General features: G+C 43.8%; 1 protein-coding gene across 5 annotated transcripts in view; it reads right to left on the bottom strand.

Annotated features, from left to right (window-relative positions):
* PTAR1 (protein prenyltransferase alpha subunit repeat containing 1) overlaps nt 1-19823 on the bottom strand; it is a 36551-nt gene extending 16728 nt beyond the window's left edge. For 3 of the 5 annotated variants that reach the window (XM_075726537.1, XM_075726539.1, XM_075726538.1), the window contains exons 1-2: nt 19738-19823; nt 7386-7555 (exon numbers count right to left, since the gene is read on the bottom strand). In XM_075726537.1, coding sequence (XP_075582652.1) covers nt 7386-7555; nt 19738-19823 — 256 coding nt within the window. The remainder of the gene's footprint in view (nt 1-7385; nt 7556-19737) is intronic. The other 2 variants (XM_075726540.1, XM_075726541.1) reach the window with 1 other exon arrangement.
* Between the last annotated feature and the right edge of the window lie 324 nt (nt 19824-20147).

Raw genomic sequence — 20147 nt, 5'->3', positions numbered from 1 at the left:
ACTGAGGTTTTAAGACTAATTTACTAAAAAGAGAACAAACAGAACATTTGTTTGCATCCCTGCGTTTAAGCACTGCACAGACTGTGTATTTACATATTACACTTACTTTTAACAATGTCGTAAAAACAAGACTGAAGTATACGGTTGCTGAGACTGGAAGACTAGTTTCATTGTAATCTAGTCTTTCCTTTTCCCTTTGCCCTCCACTGCACCATTTGAGCAGTTTTGAGTCCCACCAGGGTAACAGTGGGGATTCATGAGGCATCTCCACTTAAGCTTGGGATACTAGGAACTGTCACTGCATTGGCTCCCTTAACCTCTGCTCCCAGGAGACACAGCACCAGATCAGTTAACCTGTCCTGCAATCACAGTTCCTGAATTTACGTGGTAATTTTGCAATTCAGTAAGAAGAAAAAAACTTGCTTCAAAACTGAATGCGACTATCCAGGCTTTTGCTGACAAGAAAGTTTGGCTATACATTCTCTCCTAGTCACCCCGCATTTAACATACTAAATAGATTGTACCCCAGGTGATTTCCAGCAAGTAAGAGGCACTTTATTACTTTTTAAGGAAAAAAAGGAAAAGGAAGAAGAGGGTATCTCATCGAACTAGATCTCTGGCTAGCGCAGTTAATATGAAATTTTAAAATTCAGTCACTGATGAAATGCAACAACAATGGAGCATATTAATTCAAAATGCAAAGGAGCATGGCTTCACGTATCTCTGAATCAAGACTTTGAGAGAAGTTAAATATTTAAGTGGGTCAAAAAGTGGAATACCTGTGTATATTACTGTATGTCTGCTCGTTCATGTTTGTCCAAAGTAATTTTGTGTTTCCTCCTATGATGTTCCTGCTTATGAGGAACACGTTATGCCCTCATAAAATGCGGGGGGTGGGGAGGGGGGTGGGGGAAATTCTTTAGTGGACTCTGTCAATTTTGCACTAAGCTGTTACAGTGATATTTTTCAAGTTACCTCAAGAAACTAACTTAACTTTCTCTTTTCATGAGCTTTAGTTGAGATTTTTTTTCCTTTAATGAAAGATTTCCTTTTAAACCCCTCTTTGTTGCCAGGGAATGACTATTTCTCACATGCGCAAAGCTTCTTCCTCATTTGCTGCCTAAATATACAAAGCTTTTTCTCTGATTTACCCAATCCTTGAACCAGCAAAGTACTTGAACACCTATTTAGACAGATGAATTGCCCAATTGAAATACCCAGGATTACTCACATATGTAAAATTAAACACCTACTAACTGTTTTGCTGGCTACTGTTTCAATTTTACATTCAAAAACTTAATTGGCAACATTTAACAAAACAACAGTTTTCTAAGGATCTATGGTTAAAATTGTGAGCTGTCATTGTTTCATGTAGATTTTCCATTTAACCTTCTGAAAATATTAGTAGTTATTCTACATTTTAAAATCTCTCATTTTTACGTATCACATATATACATAATTAAATGCTCTGATTATTCTGCTGTTATTACCTTGTGTCATAAACAATACACACAAATTGCCTTTCAAAATGCAATAGGCCAAGAGCTAATAATAACTATTCCAAGGTAACATAAATCTTCTTTATGTCAAATTCACAGAACCTACTACCTGGCAACTGAAAGCTTCTTCAAGAAAAGAAAAAAAAAAATCAGGAATTACAAGCTTTGCTGCTAATCACCTTTATCTGGTTAATTGCATTTTTACCCCATCCAGACAACTTTCTCACCAACTGGTGATTATTTACAAAAACAAACAACAAAAAACCCCACCAAACAAAAAAAACCTTTAATAATATCTTCTCTCCTAGACAAAAGAGTCACGTATTTTTTAAACTTGCTTTAAGCTATATTTAATCTAGACTGCCAGCAAATAGCTGGCTTAGTATAATTTTTAAAACATGTTATGAAGAGTTCAGCACATCAAATCTAGGTTGATTGACACTTCCCATAGTGAACTTTTCAGCTGCTTATCACTTTGCCAAGAGGTCAGTGGGCTGCATCTAAAGGCTCCAGTGCTCAGCCATTGTAAGTATTGATGCAACAGGACTGTACAATAACGGCAATGTCTGCAGGACTTTTCCATTTGTTGCAGAAAGGAACATGTTTGCTCTATGTTTGCTACATATATTGCTATATAGCAATATATATGTTTGCTATAGGAGGGAAAGGTAAATGAAACTGCAGTGCAGGATAAGAAGAAAAGTAGAGACACAGCAAAATGCTGCAACAAAGAACAGGATTAGAAGCAGTTCTGAATTAAGTCATAAAAAATTCTGAACTTCTCAGTGTTGGATTTTCTAACTACAATAATGGTTTTAGTAATTATTAGGTACTACCACTGTATGTGCTATGGTTGACAAGACACATTAAGCAGAAGCTTGTGACAACCTAGTTCAGTCTTTTGAATCATTTTTAGAAATGGTTTTCGTAGTCTACATGACTCCACTTAGAACAATATAGTTTGTTTATCTAAGGCATGATTTCCAGTTAACGTGACTATTCTGGTAATGTCAAAGGTCTGGAACAGCACTAAATCCAACTCAACTCAAACAGAAGCTTGTCTACCATTTTGTCTGTTTTCCTGTTACAGAGGTTCACTGCATCCTGAATGTTATCAAAGGAAAGAAGCAGACAAAAGGAAAATCTCAAAGTAATACCCAGTTCTTTCATGTCAATGTTCTTTGATACTTTGTGCAACAAGTAACAGATGAAGATTTCATGAAACATGTATTCTGAGCCAGAGATGTCAAATGACACAATTTTAGTAACCTCTGAGCCACTTTTCAATAGAAAGTCTTATGACGGATCTGGCACACAATCATAGTAGTTGCCAGCTAGTTCCCTCCATGCCAATAACAAAAAACAACATATTTCATTTACAATTCAAAACTACTTTCTGCTGGATACATTTTAAGCAAACTATAGCATCATAGGTGCTCACAATGTACATGTCCTTTTGTACATGAAAGTCTCCCCAGCTGCAAAAGGACAAATATGAAAATATGTTTGTAGCTCGTTTTCTTTTTAAATATGCCTGTACCACATTAAGATGTGCTTTTCATAAGAGTGTTGTAAAAGCGGAAACACAAATTTATGGGAAGTAAGGATATTCTGGGAGTATGCACAACAATACTTTGCATAAAAAGAAGGAAGTTTGTAGCAATTTCAGAAAACCATCTTGTGATAATACAAATAATATGCATGCATAAATTAAAAAAATATTGGAGAAAGGATAAAAACATGTTGTAAAATTAGGATTTCTAAATTGCAACAATAGCAAGAAGAGAAGTAGTCATGATTCTGGATTCCAAGTATCCAAAAGAAACCATAACTAAAATTAAACATCTGTCACAGTAAGCTATCAATGACTGATTATAAAGCACTTCCTTCTTCCAGGATCCTGCCAGAAAAATATCAGACGCCACATCTAAAAGCAGACACTTGAATCGGCACCCTGTTTTTCTTCTCCATTCTATTTAAAACGGCTTACAGTAATTCTAACAACACAAAAGAGGTAACAAGAGACTACATTTGCAATCACAGTTTATTACAAGCACCAATAGAATATGCAATTGAGTTTTGCAGAAGTAATAAACAAATCTATCCCTTCACTACATTCAGAAGAAAACAACTACCTTGCCAAATTCCAAGCATGCACTTTTGTCTAAAAAAAGGAATTTAGAGGAAAATCCTTGAGAGTATTTCAAACGTACAGAAAATGTAACATCTCTTGATAGAGTATGCCTACTTATGCCACATTGGAGAAAATTCTCTAAGTCCACCTGGGAAAGACTTCCGCCTTCATTCCCTCCACCACTGCAGTTCAGCTTCTGCTAAAATTTCCTATCAAATGTGTAACTCAATTATGGTAAAACATACTGAACTCTATAAGCTGTACCTGGCTTTACAAACAGGTTATTAACATGGAGGTCCTGATCGTGTTTTACAGTAGTGACAGAAAACCTCAATAAACATGAAAACTGTAGATCACCTCTTCTCACACATTTTAAACTGACTTTTGTAATTGAAGAAACAAAGGAGAATGTTTTCAAAAGAATAAAACCAAACAAGTCTCAACAAACAGGCAGTAATCTAAATTTCCTGCTACTCCAGTATTTACCAACACAGTTTTATGATCTGCATTTTGAGAGGAAGCATTCTGCAAGGCTTTGTCTGGGAGGGAAGCAGAGACACTTTCCAAGCAGTTGGTGCACCGTACCTTCCTGGCTGAATAGGCACCTGCACAGTGTCACCGCAACACAGCGCCTGGATGGGTGTGAATGGAGCAGGGTGCCAGCACATTATCACCCAGCTGCCCTTTAGGTAACAGTTATCAGTGGTCTCCAGCCTCCCAGTGCAAGACTGACACAAATCTCAGTGGTTTGTAGTTTGGCTTGAAAAAACAAGTTTTTTTCTGCGTGGCAGTTTCTAGGAGAGGACTTTTCTGTAACACTTGAGACAAAAATGAAGTCTCCCTGCAGAAGACCTGCAGTATGATCAAAATAGACCTCACAAATTCCTACCTCAGACCTGCAAAAAACACTGCAATGAGAACCATTGGTCTTGCTAAGACTGCCTGTGACAGCAGGTTCAGCTCTTTCAATGCTAAAATTTGTTTCTGGCTACATGTCATAGTCAACATTATTTATATTCCTGTATTAAAGCTCTTTTTATTGAATTTTATAATCATCTGCATTATAAATTCTGAATTTGCAATCAGATCACAATCACTGGTTTCTATCAGAACTGAATGCATCAGCAGCAACTTGGTGGCAGCTGTCAAAAAGATCCAGGTCTTACTAGGTCCAACCATAAACCACAGAGACCAAGTAAGAAATGGAAGTTACTTATGTTAGAAATACTCATCCCCTAGGAACAAAAGTCTTTCAAAGATGTCTGTAATGAGAAAGAATAATCAAGAAAATAAATGACGTGAAAATAAAAAATAAAGGGCAATGAAAAATTTATTAAGTACACAAAACACTTTTCCAAGATAATCACATAATGACATCACATCAGCCCTCTGTTGGGGGGTGTCTGTTAGACAAAAATAAAATACAGACAAACAACAGGTCAGTCATACCCAATACCACATGAAAGCACTTCAACTTTCTTAAGCTACTCCTCTGAATGGAGAATAAACTCCAAGTATCAAGCCAGTGCTTTGTAGCTCTAACACCACCCAAGGTACACAGCCAGCACTGGAAGACTGTGTGTTGCCTGTGGAATGGGTTCCTCTTTATCATGATGTGGCTTGCGAAGAGGTAAAAAGTTCCTATGTATGACCTCTCCCCACCCACTAGAAGGCAAGCACATTCATGCTCACATTACAAACCTTCTCTGCCATTTAATGCTATTCTTTTCAAAATGCTTACATTACATATCCACATGTTTGTAACAAGGAATTAAAGTCTGTTTAATAACTCTAAATCCTGCCCTCAGGCAACAAAAGTAGGCAACATTCATTGCCTTAAGAATGCTCCCTTGCCAAGATTCACTAAAGACCTCAATCTTCTTTCTCCGTATCGTCCCTGAATGCAAAAGAAGCTCAAACGCACATTTATAGACCTGACTAATGCCATCTGACCATCCCTTACCCTACACTTTAATGAGGGTAAATGCACAGCTGGCTTCATCCACTTAAAGTGAAACAGACTATAGTAATAAAAAATTAAAGAAGAGAAAAGCAAATGGCAGTTATATCACGAAAGAGAAGTTACTAACCAGACCTCTCTTCCTGATCTACACAGACCTACTCTCAAAACCTATCAAGATGATACAGCATGTTAGTTATATGATGACTAGATGCTAAGTCTGCATCAGATGTCTGCTAGCATCCCACTATTTAAAACATAATTATTTAACTCACTAGTTCATCAAACAACCAGGGAAACTGCCTTTGCTATAGCTGCAATCAACACAACCCAATGGACGGTGGCTGTTGGGTATGTTCCAGGAGGGGAAGATAGTCCGAGACAGTAATTTTAAAGCACAATGGATACAGCCAGTGCTTTATGGATTAGGTTAGCTTCATGCAAACAGAAAAAAATTAAAATATGGTAACAGCCCTAAACTTAAACTCAGGCGCATGTGAGATACTAAAGATTTGAGCTCTGTAAGTGGTCATGGGGTTTTCTTCAACAGAAAAGACATCCCTCTTTCTCGGACACAAAAATGTGAAAAATGCCATAGCAGGTAGAAGATACTAGAAAGAAGCCTCAAAAAGAATATGAATAAACACCAGAAGTAAGCCACTGAGACAAGCCTAGAGTAAGAACATTATTTTATGCTGGCTGCTATTTAGAAGAGACCTGAAACGATGAACAAAAAAATTAGTTTCTTAAACTACAGTTACCCTTTTTCATTCTTACTCTGAACAGGACACTTTGTAAGTAGTGCAATACCTGCCATGTCACACCTGTTTATAATTATTTCAAAAAATTCAAAATAGACAACATATACTGAAGTATTTTTCATGCAACTAAAACAAACTAAAAACCAAACCAAAACAAAAAGATGAAAAAGGAAATAAAGGTTTACAGTTACTGAGCTGTATGGACTAATGATTTCTGGTACCCCTATGCCTGAAAAACACTGTACTTGTTTCTTACTTCAGATCCACACATCACCACAGTTTTCCTTCTGACTCAGGAAAGCAGGACAAAATTCCTTCTGTAAAGATTAACATCATTTCCCTAGATCACTCACCAAAATAAGTCATCTCCCTCTAACCCTTCTGGCTTGGGCAAGAGAGAAAGGATTTACATTTTCAACTAAGCAGCCTCAACAACTTGTTTAGGTTGCCAATATGCACAAGGCAAAGCCTACCCTCCCCCTCAGTAACACTGGTTCTTTCAGAACAGGTTAAACTGGCTTTAAGAAGGGCCAGTGTAGTGTCAAAAAAGGTAAATAATCTGGATGGGGGATTGAGTGCCCCCTCAGTAAATTTGCAGACAACACCAAGTTGGGCAGGAGTGTTGATGTGCTTGAGGGTAGGAAGGCTCTGCAGAGGGACCTGGACAGGCTGGATCAGTGGGCCGAGGCCAGTTGCATGAGATTCATCAAGGCCAAGTGCCGGGTCCTGCACTTAGGTCACAACAACCCTTCTTCACCAAAAAAAACTTCTTCACCAAAAGGGTTGTCAAGCATTGGAACAGGCTGCCCAGGGAAGTGGCTGAGTCACCATCCCTGGAGGTATTTTAAAAGACATGTAGACATGGTGCTTAGGGACATGGTTTACTGGTGGCCTTGGCAGTGTTACGTTTACGGTTGGACTCAATGATCTTAAGGGTCTTTTCCAACCTAAATGATGCTATGATTCTATGATAGATAAAAAATGTGCATTAGGAATCACATAAGATACTATTCTCCAACTGGGTAACTTACCGTCTTTGTTCAGCCATTGTTTTCTTTGTCTGTAGAGGAGAAGTTTATTGTGGACATATGGCAAAAGAAATTTGACACACCAGCTCTCCACACCAAGCTTGTTTTCTACCAGGACGATAGGGCTCCGGTTATATCTGGCTTCAGGGCAGGGTATTAATCCAATTTCATCTCTTAAAAAAACAGAAAGAAATAGAATTAAACTTATTACCAGTAGTCACCAATTATTTTTCTCAATAGAGCAGACTGACAATGCTTTCCATCCAGTCAGTCCATCATCTTTTTCCCTGGTTTTACTGAAATCTGTACTCATTATCCTCGAGTCTTGCCAAACTGCAGGTATGATAAAATACGTTTTCAGAAAGTCATCCTCTGCAAAACTCATGCAGTGTATTAACTTGGCAAATAATTATTCAAACATGTTTTAAGGCATGAATAAAGATTTAAGCTGAGTAAAAAAAAGTAAATGTATTTTACCTCTGTACAATGTATTTAGACACAACAGCCAGTTGTAGTTTTGAGTTAAGAGCCACTACAGAAATTTGTATTAGTTCCCCAATGCTGTAGTGATAGAAAATGAGAAATATTTTAAGACTTGATGACGCTGGAAGTAATAGTCATGATTAGATGAGCCAGAATGAATTCAAAAATCCTTTAAATGTTCTCTAAAGGATTCTTTTTGGTGATTCTGGCTCTTCTCACCTCAAGATAACCAGAAAAGTTTTATTAGATTTTTCCAAAGATCCTAAACAAGGAAGGCCCCTTTTTTTGTATTTTTAGATTATCACCTAAGCAGTTTAACTCAGCTGAATTAACACAAGTAACCCTGGCTTTGTGATGGAGATGCGGTGGAGCTGTAACAACTGCTACTGCAAGGGAAATGTTAACCAGTACGTGCACTTGACTGACCCAAAGCTACCCAGGTGCACCCTGCAGCAGCGTGACCAGGTGCTCTGAAACCAAAGATCACACAAATGAAAAATCACACAGACAGCAATGTGCGTGTTTCCACACATCCCGTTTTCCCTTCTCCTATGCAAGCAGCCTGCTGAACAAGGGGAGATTTGAAACACAGAGGCCAGCCTGATTAAACGGCAACTTTGTAGGAGAGGCTTTAATCAAACCTTTAAAAAAAAATAGTGATGGCCACAAAAATTCATACCAGCAAAAAAAGAAGAGACTCAGCTGTTTAGTTCAAAGTGCCATACCATGTTTTACTTTTTCCTCAGCTTTCTCTAGCATGTAGGGATGTTGGAAGAGCAGCTTTAACAGCTTCTTAAAAGACAAACAAAGGTTGTCAAGCATTCACAGTCATTTGGACAGAAAACAACGTTATTCTATACTTTCCATTATGCATGATTTCTCCACCAACTCCTGTTTAGTGGAAAATTCTGTTGCTGAGGAGGGAGATCTTCAGATCTCAGACAGGAAAAAAAGATCTCTTCTGATCTTAGATAGAACGTGAATTCTCTACCTTACATTTTGCCAATACAAGCTCTACAGATACACTCTATGTCAACCCCACAACCTCAACTCAATTATCTTAAATTAATTTTGTTACTGGACAATCTGAGTGTACCAATTTAGTTCTGTGTCCTCACTGGATTATTACTAAAGTAATTGAAACTGACACCATGTGCTTGTTTAAGAATATATTTACTTATTCAAAAACCAGATTTAAGCTTCCATACATCACAAGCCACAAAAAGCACAAGTAACTGGTAATTTGCAAATCACTTGGCTCTGTCTCCAAACACACACCCAGGTCCCTTACCCAATACCTGGTCATCTGAGAACAGAGGGAGGAAAATGAGCATTTTCCTACCCCACCAACTGCAAGCAATAGGTGTCAAAGCAAGATTTCCCTCTGCTGCTCCACTCAACACAAGTTAAGCTCTTCAGGAAGCTAGTCAGATTAGACCTAAAATGACAGTCTGCTTCTTTCAACATGGTACCTTATAGCCTGAAGTTTGTACTTACTGCTGGCTCCTTTCTTTTATGAATGTTAAACCCAGTCCTAGACCAAACTTTGCCTGGCCTTGCATGTAGGGAAGTACAGGTCCCCACATGCAATAATGATGCAGTCACCCACAGCTTTGCTAATTAACTCCATGAATTACCACAAGAATTTACCAGCTCTTGCTTACAAACAGCACACCAAAAGTAAGCAGCAAGCAGAGAGGGGAAAACCAAAAAACTAAACCATACATCCACACCAGCACTTCTTACCAAATACAAGAAGTCTGACTCGCGTGAGCTAAGTTTCACAACACTGCTATAAAAATGCCAAAATGACAGATAGGGTTTGTACAGAGCTGACAAGTCAGCCTGAAACACGCCAACTCCAGAACATGCTCAGCTAGCCATAATCAGCAGAAGACTACACCGCTGCATAATGAAATTCATGAAGATACAGTACAACACAAAAAATGGTTTATCTGGTAACTATTCAGTTTTTGCAAGATGCAAACCAGGATTTGTCATTTGGTAGAAATGTTGCCTCCAACACCTTGGTATTGTTTTTGATGATCTGTGTGCTTCACAAATTGTATGTTGCATTCAGTTCCTGAGAAGGAACAGAATTAATGATGCAAAATATCAGGAGGGCAGATTTATATAAGGTGGGGTGATCAGCTCACAGCGAAAACAATTCATTCAAACCACCATCTAGTTCTGCTCCTGAAGGCCCCTCAGATCTGCAGAAGGAGCAAGTAACGGGGCAGGCCTGTCAGCCCAGGAGACGCTGCTGGAGAATGGCCTGCAGCCTCTGCTCCATCCAGGAAAGCTTCTGCAGCAGGACTCACATGCAAGCACCAATGAATTAGCGCTTGTAAAATGAAGTGACTGAAGTACCTGTCATCTTGCACAAACCGCCCCTGGCCATGTGACATAAGACATGGCTGTTCATATGACAGGATTGCCCAAACTCATTGCAGGATAGAGGATGCCTACATTTAGGTCAAGCGACAGCTGCAAGCTTCTCACAGTACTGAAGAAGACATCAATTGAGGGCTGTTGTTTGTTGGTATTTTGTACTATCAGAAGCACCATCTACTATGAAAGTAAGATTTAATTTCTCTCCCCAGATTTCCCAGTTTTCTGACATTGTCTCTTGAATTTTACGGGTTATTTGGTGCTTCTACATTTATTTTCCTCAAAGCAAGCACCACAGTCATGTTCTAAAAACTGCATTAATTGTCTCTGTATTTACAGGATACCATGCTAGTTCGTATTCCTAAAATACACCGTGGAAGCAGCCAGAACTTCGTGGAAGATTTTAGCTGGGTTGTCATGAAGTCCACAGCCATTGCAGAGCTTCTGCAACCTGCACTGAGACCAGAGAGGATGTACAAGATGAGACCTGGGAGACCACGGAGCTCCACAATCCAGACCTGGTCCATGGTGCAGACCTCAGCCATGGCAGAACAGTACTGACAAGCTGTTGCAGGACCTGCTTCAAGAGCCTCAGTCTGCTGACTCAGCCATTCAATGGCCCTCCCCAAAATAAATCCTAGCCAACTTCAAACTTTTAAAACCATGATGATACAAAAAAGTTCCCTCTTTCACAAAACTGCAGTACCACAGTACCTCCACAGTATCCATTAGTTGTGATGCTACTATGACGAGTCTTCAGCTTTAGGTACCCCATGTGAAGGGACCTCCTCCAATTTCTTTCTGGAAGATCATCTTTAAAATAAACCAGCCTCTCCCCACAGAATTAGACAGAGGATATTAAATAATGGCTGGGAGATCTGAATGAGGTACAATCAGTGGATACGATGCAACTACAATTCTACTAACAATAAAGACTGGACCTAAGGAGTTGAATACTTCTGCAATTATAAAAAGTTTTTAATACTGGAAGACAATCCAGAGCATGGACACTTGAAAAGTGTATATTTTTACATTAAAATAAGTCTCCCAAAATGACTACACGGCTAATGAATTTACAACATTTAAAAGGTAGGGAAGAGGGGGCCTAAATCCAAGAGTTGAAACTTTTTTCCCCCTTATTGTACAGTGCATCATATACACAATTCTCTTTTAGAATTTCAAATAATAAATTAATTTGCATGTTATGATTAGTCACTATCTTCGTGGTACAACCAAAAACTTTAATAAAGAACAGTAATATATTACTGAAATCCAAAGTACTTCCAGCCAATATCAGCTTCTATATGCAAAGAAGCATACAAATATGACACTTTTACTCTCTAGGAGTTTCCTTTTGTTTGCTCTCACATTAGTCTACACTTTATCGGAAACTTCTGCTGCATTAACAAAGTTCTGCACTGATGACCCCTCTCGCTAAGTATTACGAGCAAATTATTTTTGTTATATTTGGAAGTATCAATGCCGCACAAAGGTATTGACCAATCTAGCGAAAAGCACATTGGCAAGACAAATTTCATACTTGGCTACAGTAAACACTTAAGGCACTGTGTTTCTTTCTGAATCCCTGTCAGTGAAATTTGCAATCACACCAGGAAAAACCTTGATTCAGAGTTTCAAATCTAACAAAATGAAGTGACTGAGGCAAAGGGCTCCGGAGCGGACGCTCGCGCTGGGGCACTCTTGCTAAGGCGGCAAAAAGCGCAGGGAGACAGCGGGCAGCCCAGTCCCCCCGCCTAGAGCAGAAAAGAGCAGGAAAGGGCGAGCTGCTGACATGCGGCAGCTCTGATGCAGCGTGGGCGGGGACAGGAGTGACGGTGGCCAAACCCCCTCACCTATAAAAGCAGGCCCCAGGGAGTGCGAGCGACCAGGAGCGCGGCAACCAGGACGGGCAAACAGAGCATGGTGCGTCAGTTTGCGCGGCAGTTCGAGCGGGGAAGGCCGAGTCCCCCTCCCAGCTCAAGAGGTAGGTTTGGTAAGTTCAGCTGGTGAGAGGGAGCCTAGGCATGGCCATGGTATCCACCCGCCGGAAGGCTGTACCCTCTACACTGCCCAGAAAGGCTGTATCTACCCAGAGTGAGCTCCCATGGAAACACACAGCTGTCCAGGTCTCCGGCTGCAGGGAGTGCCACCAGCTTGCACTGGGAATAGATGGCAGTGGAGGGAACAGCTGCGTGTGCCGTGACCAAGTGGACTATCTACTCGGCCTGGTGGCAGAGCTAGGGGAGGAAGTAGACAGGCTACGGAGCATCAGGGAGTCTGAGCAAGAGATAGACTGGTGGAATCACGCTCTGAGCTCCTGGAAACCTGGCCAGGGACAGCCTCCGGAGAAAGCCTGTGACCAAAGGGAGCCAGTATCCTTCCCCCACCAGGATGTACGCAGGGTCTTAGAGGGAAGCAGGAAGTGGAAACAAGTCCACCATTGGGGCAGCAAGCGAACCCTTTCCTTGCCCACCGTGACCCCCCAGGTGCCTCTGCACAACAGGTATGAGGCTCTAGATGTGGAGGACCAGTCAGTGGATGGTGTGGACATCAATCCATCTACACCAGAAGAGTCGCCAAGACCACAAAGACCTACCCCCCATATTACTACCACCTCCACAAGGAAGAAAAAACAGGTCATAGTTGTAGGAGACTCCCTCCTGAGGGGAACAGAGGGCCCAATATGCCGGGTGGACCCTCCTCATAGGGAAGTCTGCTGCCTGCCAGGAGCCCGGGTCAGAGATATCACCAGGAGACTTCCCAGCCTGGTACAGCCCTCGGACTACTACCCCTTACTGCTCTTCCACGTGGGTGGTGACGAATTTGCAGTGCACAGCCCAAGGGTGATTAAAAGAGACTTCAGGGCCTTGGGACGGTTAGTGAGGGAAGTGGGGGCACAGGTTATCTTTTCCTCCCTCCTTCCAGTTGTGGGAGGTGACATTGGTAGGAACAGGTGGATCCAATCTCTTAACACATGGCTCCGTGGCTGGTGTCACCGTCACAACTTTGGGTTTTTTGACAATGGGATGGCCTACATGGCACCAGGCTTGCTGGCACGAAATGGGAGCCACCCTTCTTCAAAGGGGAAAGAGGGTCTTCACTCAGGAGCTTGCGGGGCTCATTGACAGGGCTTTAAACTAGATGTGAAGGGGGAGGGAGAACATATCAGGCTTGCCTGTGACAAGCTGTGGGATGGTATGCAATGGTTAGAGGGATGGGGTGCTACTGTGAGCCCTCAACCTGTTGCCCAGAGGCATGATGGGGACACTGCAGCACAGCTGAAGTCTTGTGGAGATGAGCTGGGGGCTCCTGAGATAGTTAGAGCTCACAAGGAAACCTTTGTGAAACACCTCAAGGGAAACAAGGGATGTTCCACTAAGAAGGCGACACGGCCAACAGCCCAGATGAAATGCCTCTACACGAGCACACACAGCATGGGCAACAAACAGGAGGAGTTGGAAGCTGCTGTGCTACTAGAAAGCTACGACCTGATTGCCATAACTGAAACTTGGTGGGACGAATCCCATGACTGGAATGCGGCTATCGACGGCTACAGGCTGTTCAGAAGGGACAGGCAAGGAAGGAGGGGCGGAGGCCTTGCCCTCTATGTAAAGAAATCAATACAGTGTGAAGAGCTGTCCCTGAAGAATAGCCATGAGCAGGTCAAAACCTTATGGGTAAGAATCAGAGACAGAGGCAACAAAGGGAACCTGGTGGTTGGTGTCTACTGTTTAGCATGGACTTGGTAGTGTAGGTTAATGGTTGGACAGGATGATCTTAAAGGTCTTTTCCAACCTAAACGATTCTATGATTCTATACTACAGGCCGCCTGATCAAGGGGAGCCTGCTGATGAAGCCTTCTTCCTCCAGCTCCGGGAGGCTTCGTGCTTGCAGACTCTTCTGCTGGGGGACTTCAACCACCCCGACATTTGCTGGAAAAGCAACAGGGAGAGCTGTAGACAATCCAGGAGATTCCTGGAATGCATAGACGACAGCTTCCTAAGCCAGGTAACAGACACCCCTACCCGAGGGGATGTGATACTGGACTTGATGCAATGCATCACAATGCAAGTTAGCTCATCGGTGATGTTAAGACTGGAGGCAGCCTGGGCTGCAGTGATCACGCGTCGGTAGAGTTCATGCTCCTGAGGGACATGGGAAAAGCAAGGTGTACAGTCAGGACCCTAAATTTTAGAAAAACAAACTTCCAGCTCTTCAAGGAGTTAGTCAGAAGGATCCCCTGGGAAACGATCCTCAGGGACAGGGGAACGGAACAGAGCTGGCAGATCTTTAAGGACACCTTCCACAGAGCACAAGAGCTATCAGTCCCCAAGTGTAAGAAATCAGGCAAGGAAGGGAAGAGACCAGCATGGCTGAATTGAGACCTGCTGGTCAATCTAAAGAACAAGAGGGAACTGCACAGGCAGTGGAAGCAGGGACAGGTGTCCTGGGAGGAGTACACGGAAACGGCCCGGTTGTGTCAGGAGGGGGTCAGGAAGTCCAAGGCGAGGATGGAGCTGAATTTGGCAAAGGACGTAAAGAATAACAAGAAGGGCTTCTACAGGTATGTCAGCCAGAAAAGGAAGGTTAAAGAAAGCGTACCCACCATGATGAACAAGAAAGGCAAACTTGTATCAATGGACAAGGAGAAGGCTGAGGTACTCAACAACTTCTTTGCCTCGGTCTTCACCAGCAACCTCTCTCCTCACCCCTCCCAAATCAATGGACCAAAAGATGAGGATCAGGGGGTAAAGCCCCTCCCACTGTAACAAAAGGTTAGGTTCAAGACCACCTGAAGAACCTCAATGTACACAAGTCTATGGGACCTGATGAGATGCATCCCAGAATCCTGAGAGAATTGGCTGAGGTAGTTGCCAACCCATTCTCCACAATATTTGAAAAGTCATGGCAGTCAGGTGAAGTCCCGGCTGACTGGAAAAAGGGGAATGTTGTGCCCATTCTTAAAAAGGGTAGGAAGGAGAACCCTGGGAACTACCGACCTGTCAGCCTCACCTCTGTGCCTAGGAAGATCATGGAACAGATCCTCCTAGAAGCTGTGCTCAAGCACATGGAAGACAGAGGGGTGATTCGAGACAGCCAGCATGGAGTCACCAAGGGCAAGTCCTGCCTGACCAACCTAGTGGCTTTCTATGAAGGAGTGACTGCATCAGTGGACAAGCAACAGTTTCCAAGCAACAGATGTCATCTATCTGGACTTCTGTAAAGCCTTTGACACAGTCCCCCACAACATTCTTCTCTCTAAATTGGAGAGGTATGGGTTTGATGGGTGGACTGTTCGGTGGATAAGGAATTGGTTGGATGGTCGCACCCAAGGGTAGTGGTCAGCTGCTCAATGTCCACATGGAGACCAGCGACAAGTGGAGTCCCTCAGGGGTCCGTACTGAGACCAGTAATGTTTAACATCTTCATCAATGGCATAGACAGTGGGATCAAGTGCACCCTCAGCAAGTTTGCAGATGACACCAAGCTGAGTGGTGCAGTTGACACACCAGGAGGACGAGATGTCATCCAGAGGGATCTGGACAAGCTGGAGAGGTGGGTCTGTGTGAACCTCATGAGGTTCAACAAGGCCAAGTGCAAGGTCCTGCACCTGGGACGGGGCAACCCCCAGTATCAATACAGGCTGGGGGATGAAGGGATTGAGAGCAGCCCTGCGGAGAAGGACGTGGAGGTACTGGTGGGTGAAAAACTGGACATGAGCCAACAATGTGCACTTGCAGCCCAGAAAGCCAACCGTATCCTGGGCTGCATCAAAAGAAGCACAGCCAGCAGGTCGAGGGAGGTGATTCTGCCTCTCTGCTCTGCTCTGGTGAGACCTCACCTGGAGTACTGCGTCCAGCTCTGGGGCCCTCAGAGCAAGAAGGACATGGACCTCTTGGAACGGGTCCAGAGGAGGGCCACAAAAATGATCTGAAGGCTGGAGCACCTCTCCTACGAGGCCAGGCTGAGAGAGTTGGGGTTGTTCAGCCTGGAGAAAGAAGGCTCCGGGGAGACCTTATTGTGGCCCTCCAGTACTTAAAGGGGGCCTATAGGAAAGATGGGGAGAATCTTTTTAGCAAGGCATGTTGTGACAGGACAACGAATAATGGATTTAAACTAAAGAAGAATAGATTTAGACTAGACATAAGGAAGAAATTTTTTACAATGAGGGTGCTGAAGCACTGGAACAGGTTGCCCAGAGAGATAGTGGAGGCCCAATCCCTGGCAACATTGAAGGCCAGGTTGGATGGGGCTCTGAGCAACCTGATGTAGTTAAAGCTGTCCCTGCTCCCTGCAGGGGGGTTGGGCTAGATGACCTCTAAAGGCCCCTTCCAACCCAAAGCATTCCATGATTCTATGATAACTGTAGCTTTTTACTACATTAAGAATGTAATATTTTTACTACATTAAGTATGCGATGAATTGCGACAGAAAAAAATTATCTGAGCTACAGTGACATAAATGATTCTTGGCAAACCATAAGTAGTATCCTCAGATTTTGTACACGAATACCGGGCTACCATCTAAGAGTTCATCTTTCCAACTATACCCATCAAGTTCATGTACTTTTTTGACAAGTGAGTCTACTTCTGTTTGACTTCACGTGCAAGACAATGGCAAAGTTCAAAAACGAAGTACACACTGATCTGCTCACTGTTGTTGATCTGTTCCGTTCCAGTGGGATAACTCACGTATATGACTTTATCAGGACCTATGCTGGACTGGGTAAAAATATCTTCCAGTAAATTTCATAGTCTTACAAAATTGAAAACTAGAATGCTGACACAGTTATCCAGCTGAAGAAAATTGAGCTATCAGAGAGACAGGGCAAAAAGAATTTTGTGTTGTATATTTAGTTACAAGTAAGCTCAGCTTAAAAAGATGCAGTCTTGTTGCAAATTTGATTTGAAGCAAAAAAAGAGAAACAATCCAACATTCTACTTAGTCTAAAACTGTATTGTTACTTTTTTATTATTTTTTTTATTTATTTTTATTTTTACATTTTACATTTTATTTTTCATGTTGACCAGAGACAACACCCCCTTTGAAACCTAGAAAACCATGAACCTGCCAGAACAAAACACCAATTCTGACAGATGCAAAGGGGCAGCGAACAAACAGTCAAAGACAAGGGACAAGAAATGCTGGAAAAGGATGAGTAGGGGACAAAAGTATGAGATGCGCACACGAACATCATGCACGTGGCAGATCCCTTATTTTCAGTGGAGCCAGGAGGATGCCATGTAAAAGAGTTTAAACCTAGATCTGTGACATGAACAGGCTCCTAAATTCAAGAGGATAACATCTGTGAGGGACCACAGCTTGTTGCAACTGTCTTGGCCACCAGCAGGAAGACAAGATGTCTCTGAGATACATGAAAATATCTGTCCAGCATGGCTGCAACCTAGTGCTCTGGAAGCAAAGAGGCATCGTAGCAAAGGGCCGGCAGTCTATGCTGGCCAGGAATAGTCCCATTTCAAGTAGTGCAGTCCAGAAATCTAGCAGACAGAATTGCCATTTTTTCTACTTTAGGAGGTAAACTAGCAGTAGCTCGTGCTGTATCAGTCTCCAAGCACACAACTCTTGTAGCCTACTTTCATCTCTGAGATTGCATCTATGAAAGAAAACAGCAACTGCAGCATATTCTTCAAAAACACAAGCTCCAAGTTTGCTACCAATAAACAATTCTGGTGAAGGACTAGGAACTAAAGAGAATCAGAACATTCATTCACAAATACTGGCTGTTTACAGCATGTTAAGCCTCACAACCTAAAAATGAAGCTTCATGGCAAAATGCAGGTTTTTTTTAGACAGCATCCATATGCTGTATTTTAAAACCTGGCCACCCACCCAAGTTGCTTACTACATTTATAGAACCATGAGGGTATTCATTCTAACTCTCTCTTTTAAGCAAAGGGATAAATTAAGTGCCTCTAAAATTTTCCTGCGTAGTTGCTTAGCATACCATTTTCTGGAACAGATTAATAGGCCACCACCTCAGAGACTGCACCATTTCCAACCGACACAAATACACTGTACTTACGTTATGAAGTTATTCATTATTTTCTACCTCATTTGCCATAGCCAATATGGAGTTTACATAAATAGATAGAAAGACGCTTCTCTAAAGAGTTCATGTCTTAAAACAACAAAGGATGGGGAAGGAAACAGAAATACAGGAGGTACCTAAATCAAGGTCTCGGAGCTGGTCAGCAGCGGAACTGAAAATAAAGTGCAGCCCATCTGACCCCCAGATTGTTAGATATACCTGATTCTCACAAGACAGCAGTAACTGTAGTTTCTCTTTACATGGTCGTTCTGTTTGTCTCCTTCAAAACAACACACAATGAAAAGCACTGGCATCTCTATTAACAGATACAGATTTAAAGGTGGCATTCATCAAAGTGCTCTGTTCGTACAAGGACACAATTCATAGAATAGAATCACAGAATTGTTTAGGTTGGAAAAGACCTTTATCATCATCCGGTCCAACCATTAACCTAGTACTACCAAGTCCATCACTAAACCAATTAAAGGTAGAGTAATAATTTCACATTTCCTGTCTTGGTGGCTGGATTATTTTTTAATGAAAGTAAAAACTAGGAATCATTAAGGTTGGAAAGGATCTCTAAGATCATCAGTCCAACCATCAACCCGACACCACCATGGCCCACTAAACCATGTCCCCAAGTGCCACGTCTACCCAGTTCAGTAGGCTTCAATCCTGATACTTGCTTCCACCAGGGCTAAGGCTCTGCCTCGGATGCACACAGACCCGGCTGCCTCCAGCGAGGTTCGGCAGGCTTGATTTTCAGGCAAAGGTCAATCGCACCTCGACGATGCTACAAGTTTAACAACGCCAAACCCCAAATTCAAGTAGAGTTCGTTTAAGAACTTGCCTGTGAAAAGATACTCGTCACTTCCAGATTTGGGAGCCCCAGCCAAGTTCCCACAACTAAGCACTTTTTTTATTGAGGAGGCTGTTTTTGCCGGCAGGCCGAGGAGGTGGCCGCACAGCTCAGCAGCAGCGGGGGGGGGGGCGGGGGGGGCTGCCGCAGCCTGCGCCCAGCAGGCCACACAGGCGTCCAGGAGTGACACCCGGTACGTGGCGTTATCCAGAAGAAGATGAGGCTGCGGGAGAACACAGAAGACGTGTGGCATCAGCCACCGGCCCCCATGAAGCAGCGGTGCCAGGGAACCCGCCTGGCGCCGGCCCTCCCGCTCGCAGGCTGCCCCGGGCAGGTGCCGAGCTGAAGCCGTGAGGGGGCCGCGGGGACCCGACGGGTTTCCCCACCGTGGTGGGGAAACCCGTCGGGTCCCCGCGGCCCCCTCACGGCGTGACCTTGGGCCCAGCACCCGGCCCTGACAGGCACCGCTACCCGCCGGCCGGCCCGCCGCGCCCCGCCGGGGTCCCCACACACCCCCGCCCGCCCGGCGCCGAGGGAGCGGGGCCGCCGCCGCCGTCCCCCGCCCCACTCACATGTGGGGATTCCGCTGGAAGGCGTTACGAATGTCCTTCACCACCCGCTGCACCAGCACCGCCACCTCCTCCGGCGACTCGGCCATCTTCCACCTCCGCAGCCGGCCCTGCCGCGCCGCGCCGGGCGGCCCGAGTGCTTCCGGGGCAGCGGCCCGCGGGGAGACGCGGGTAACGCCAAGGCGGCGGGGCGGGGCAGGCGCGGCCGGGCCTCCCACCCGCCTCAGGCCTTTGCCGGCGGCTGCGGTGCCGCTTTCTCCCTCAGACAGGGCCCCGGGAGCAGCGGGGAGGCGCTTGTGAAATGGCCGCGGGCGTCTGCTGAAGCGGAGGGGCTTTGCGGCCCGAGGGTGCGACTGGTTCTGAAGGGAGGCGGGCGGGGAAGGCGTCGGCCGACCTCTCCTGCCGGGGAACGC

This window comes from Pelecanus crispus, chromosome Z (genome assembly GCF_030463565.1).
Source record: "Pelecanus crispus isolate bPelCri1 chromosome Z, bPelCri1.pri, whole genome shotgun sequence".
Classification (NCBI taxonomy): Eukaryota; Metazoa; Chordata; class Aves; order Pelecaniformes; family Pelecanidae; genus Pelecanus; species Pelecanus crispus.
Note: the sequence above shows the minus strand (reverse complement) of the source record. Positions and strands in the feature narration are given on the sequence as shown.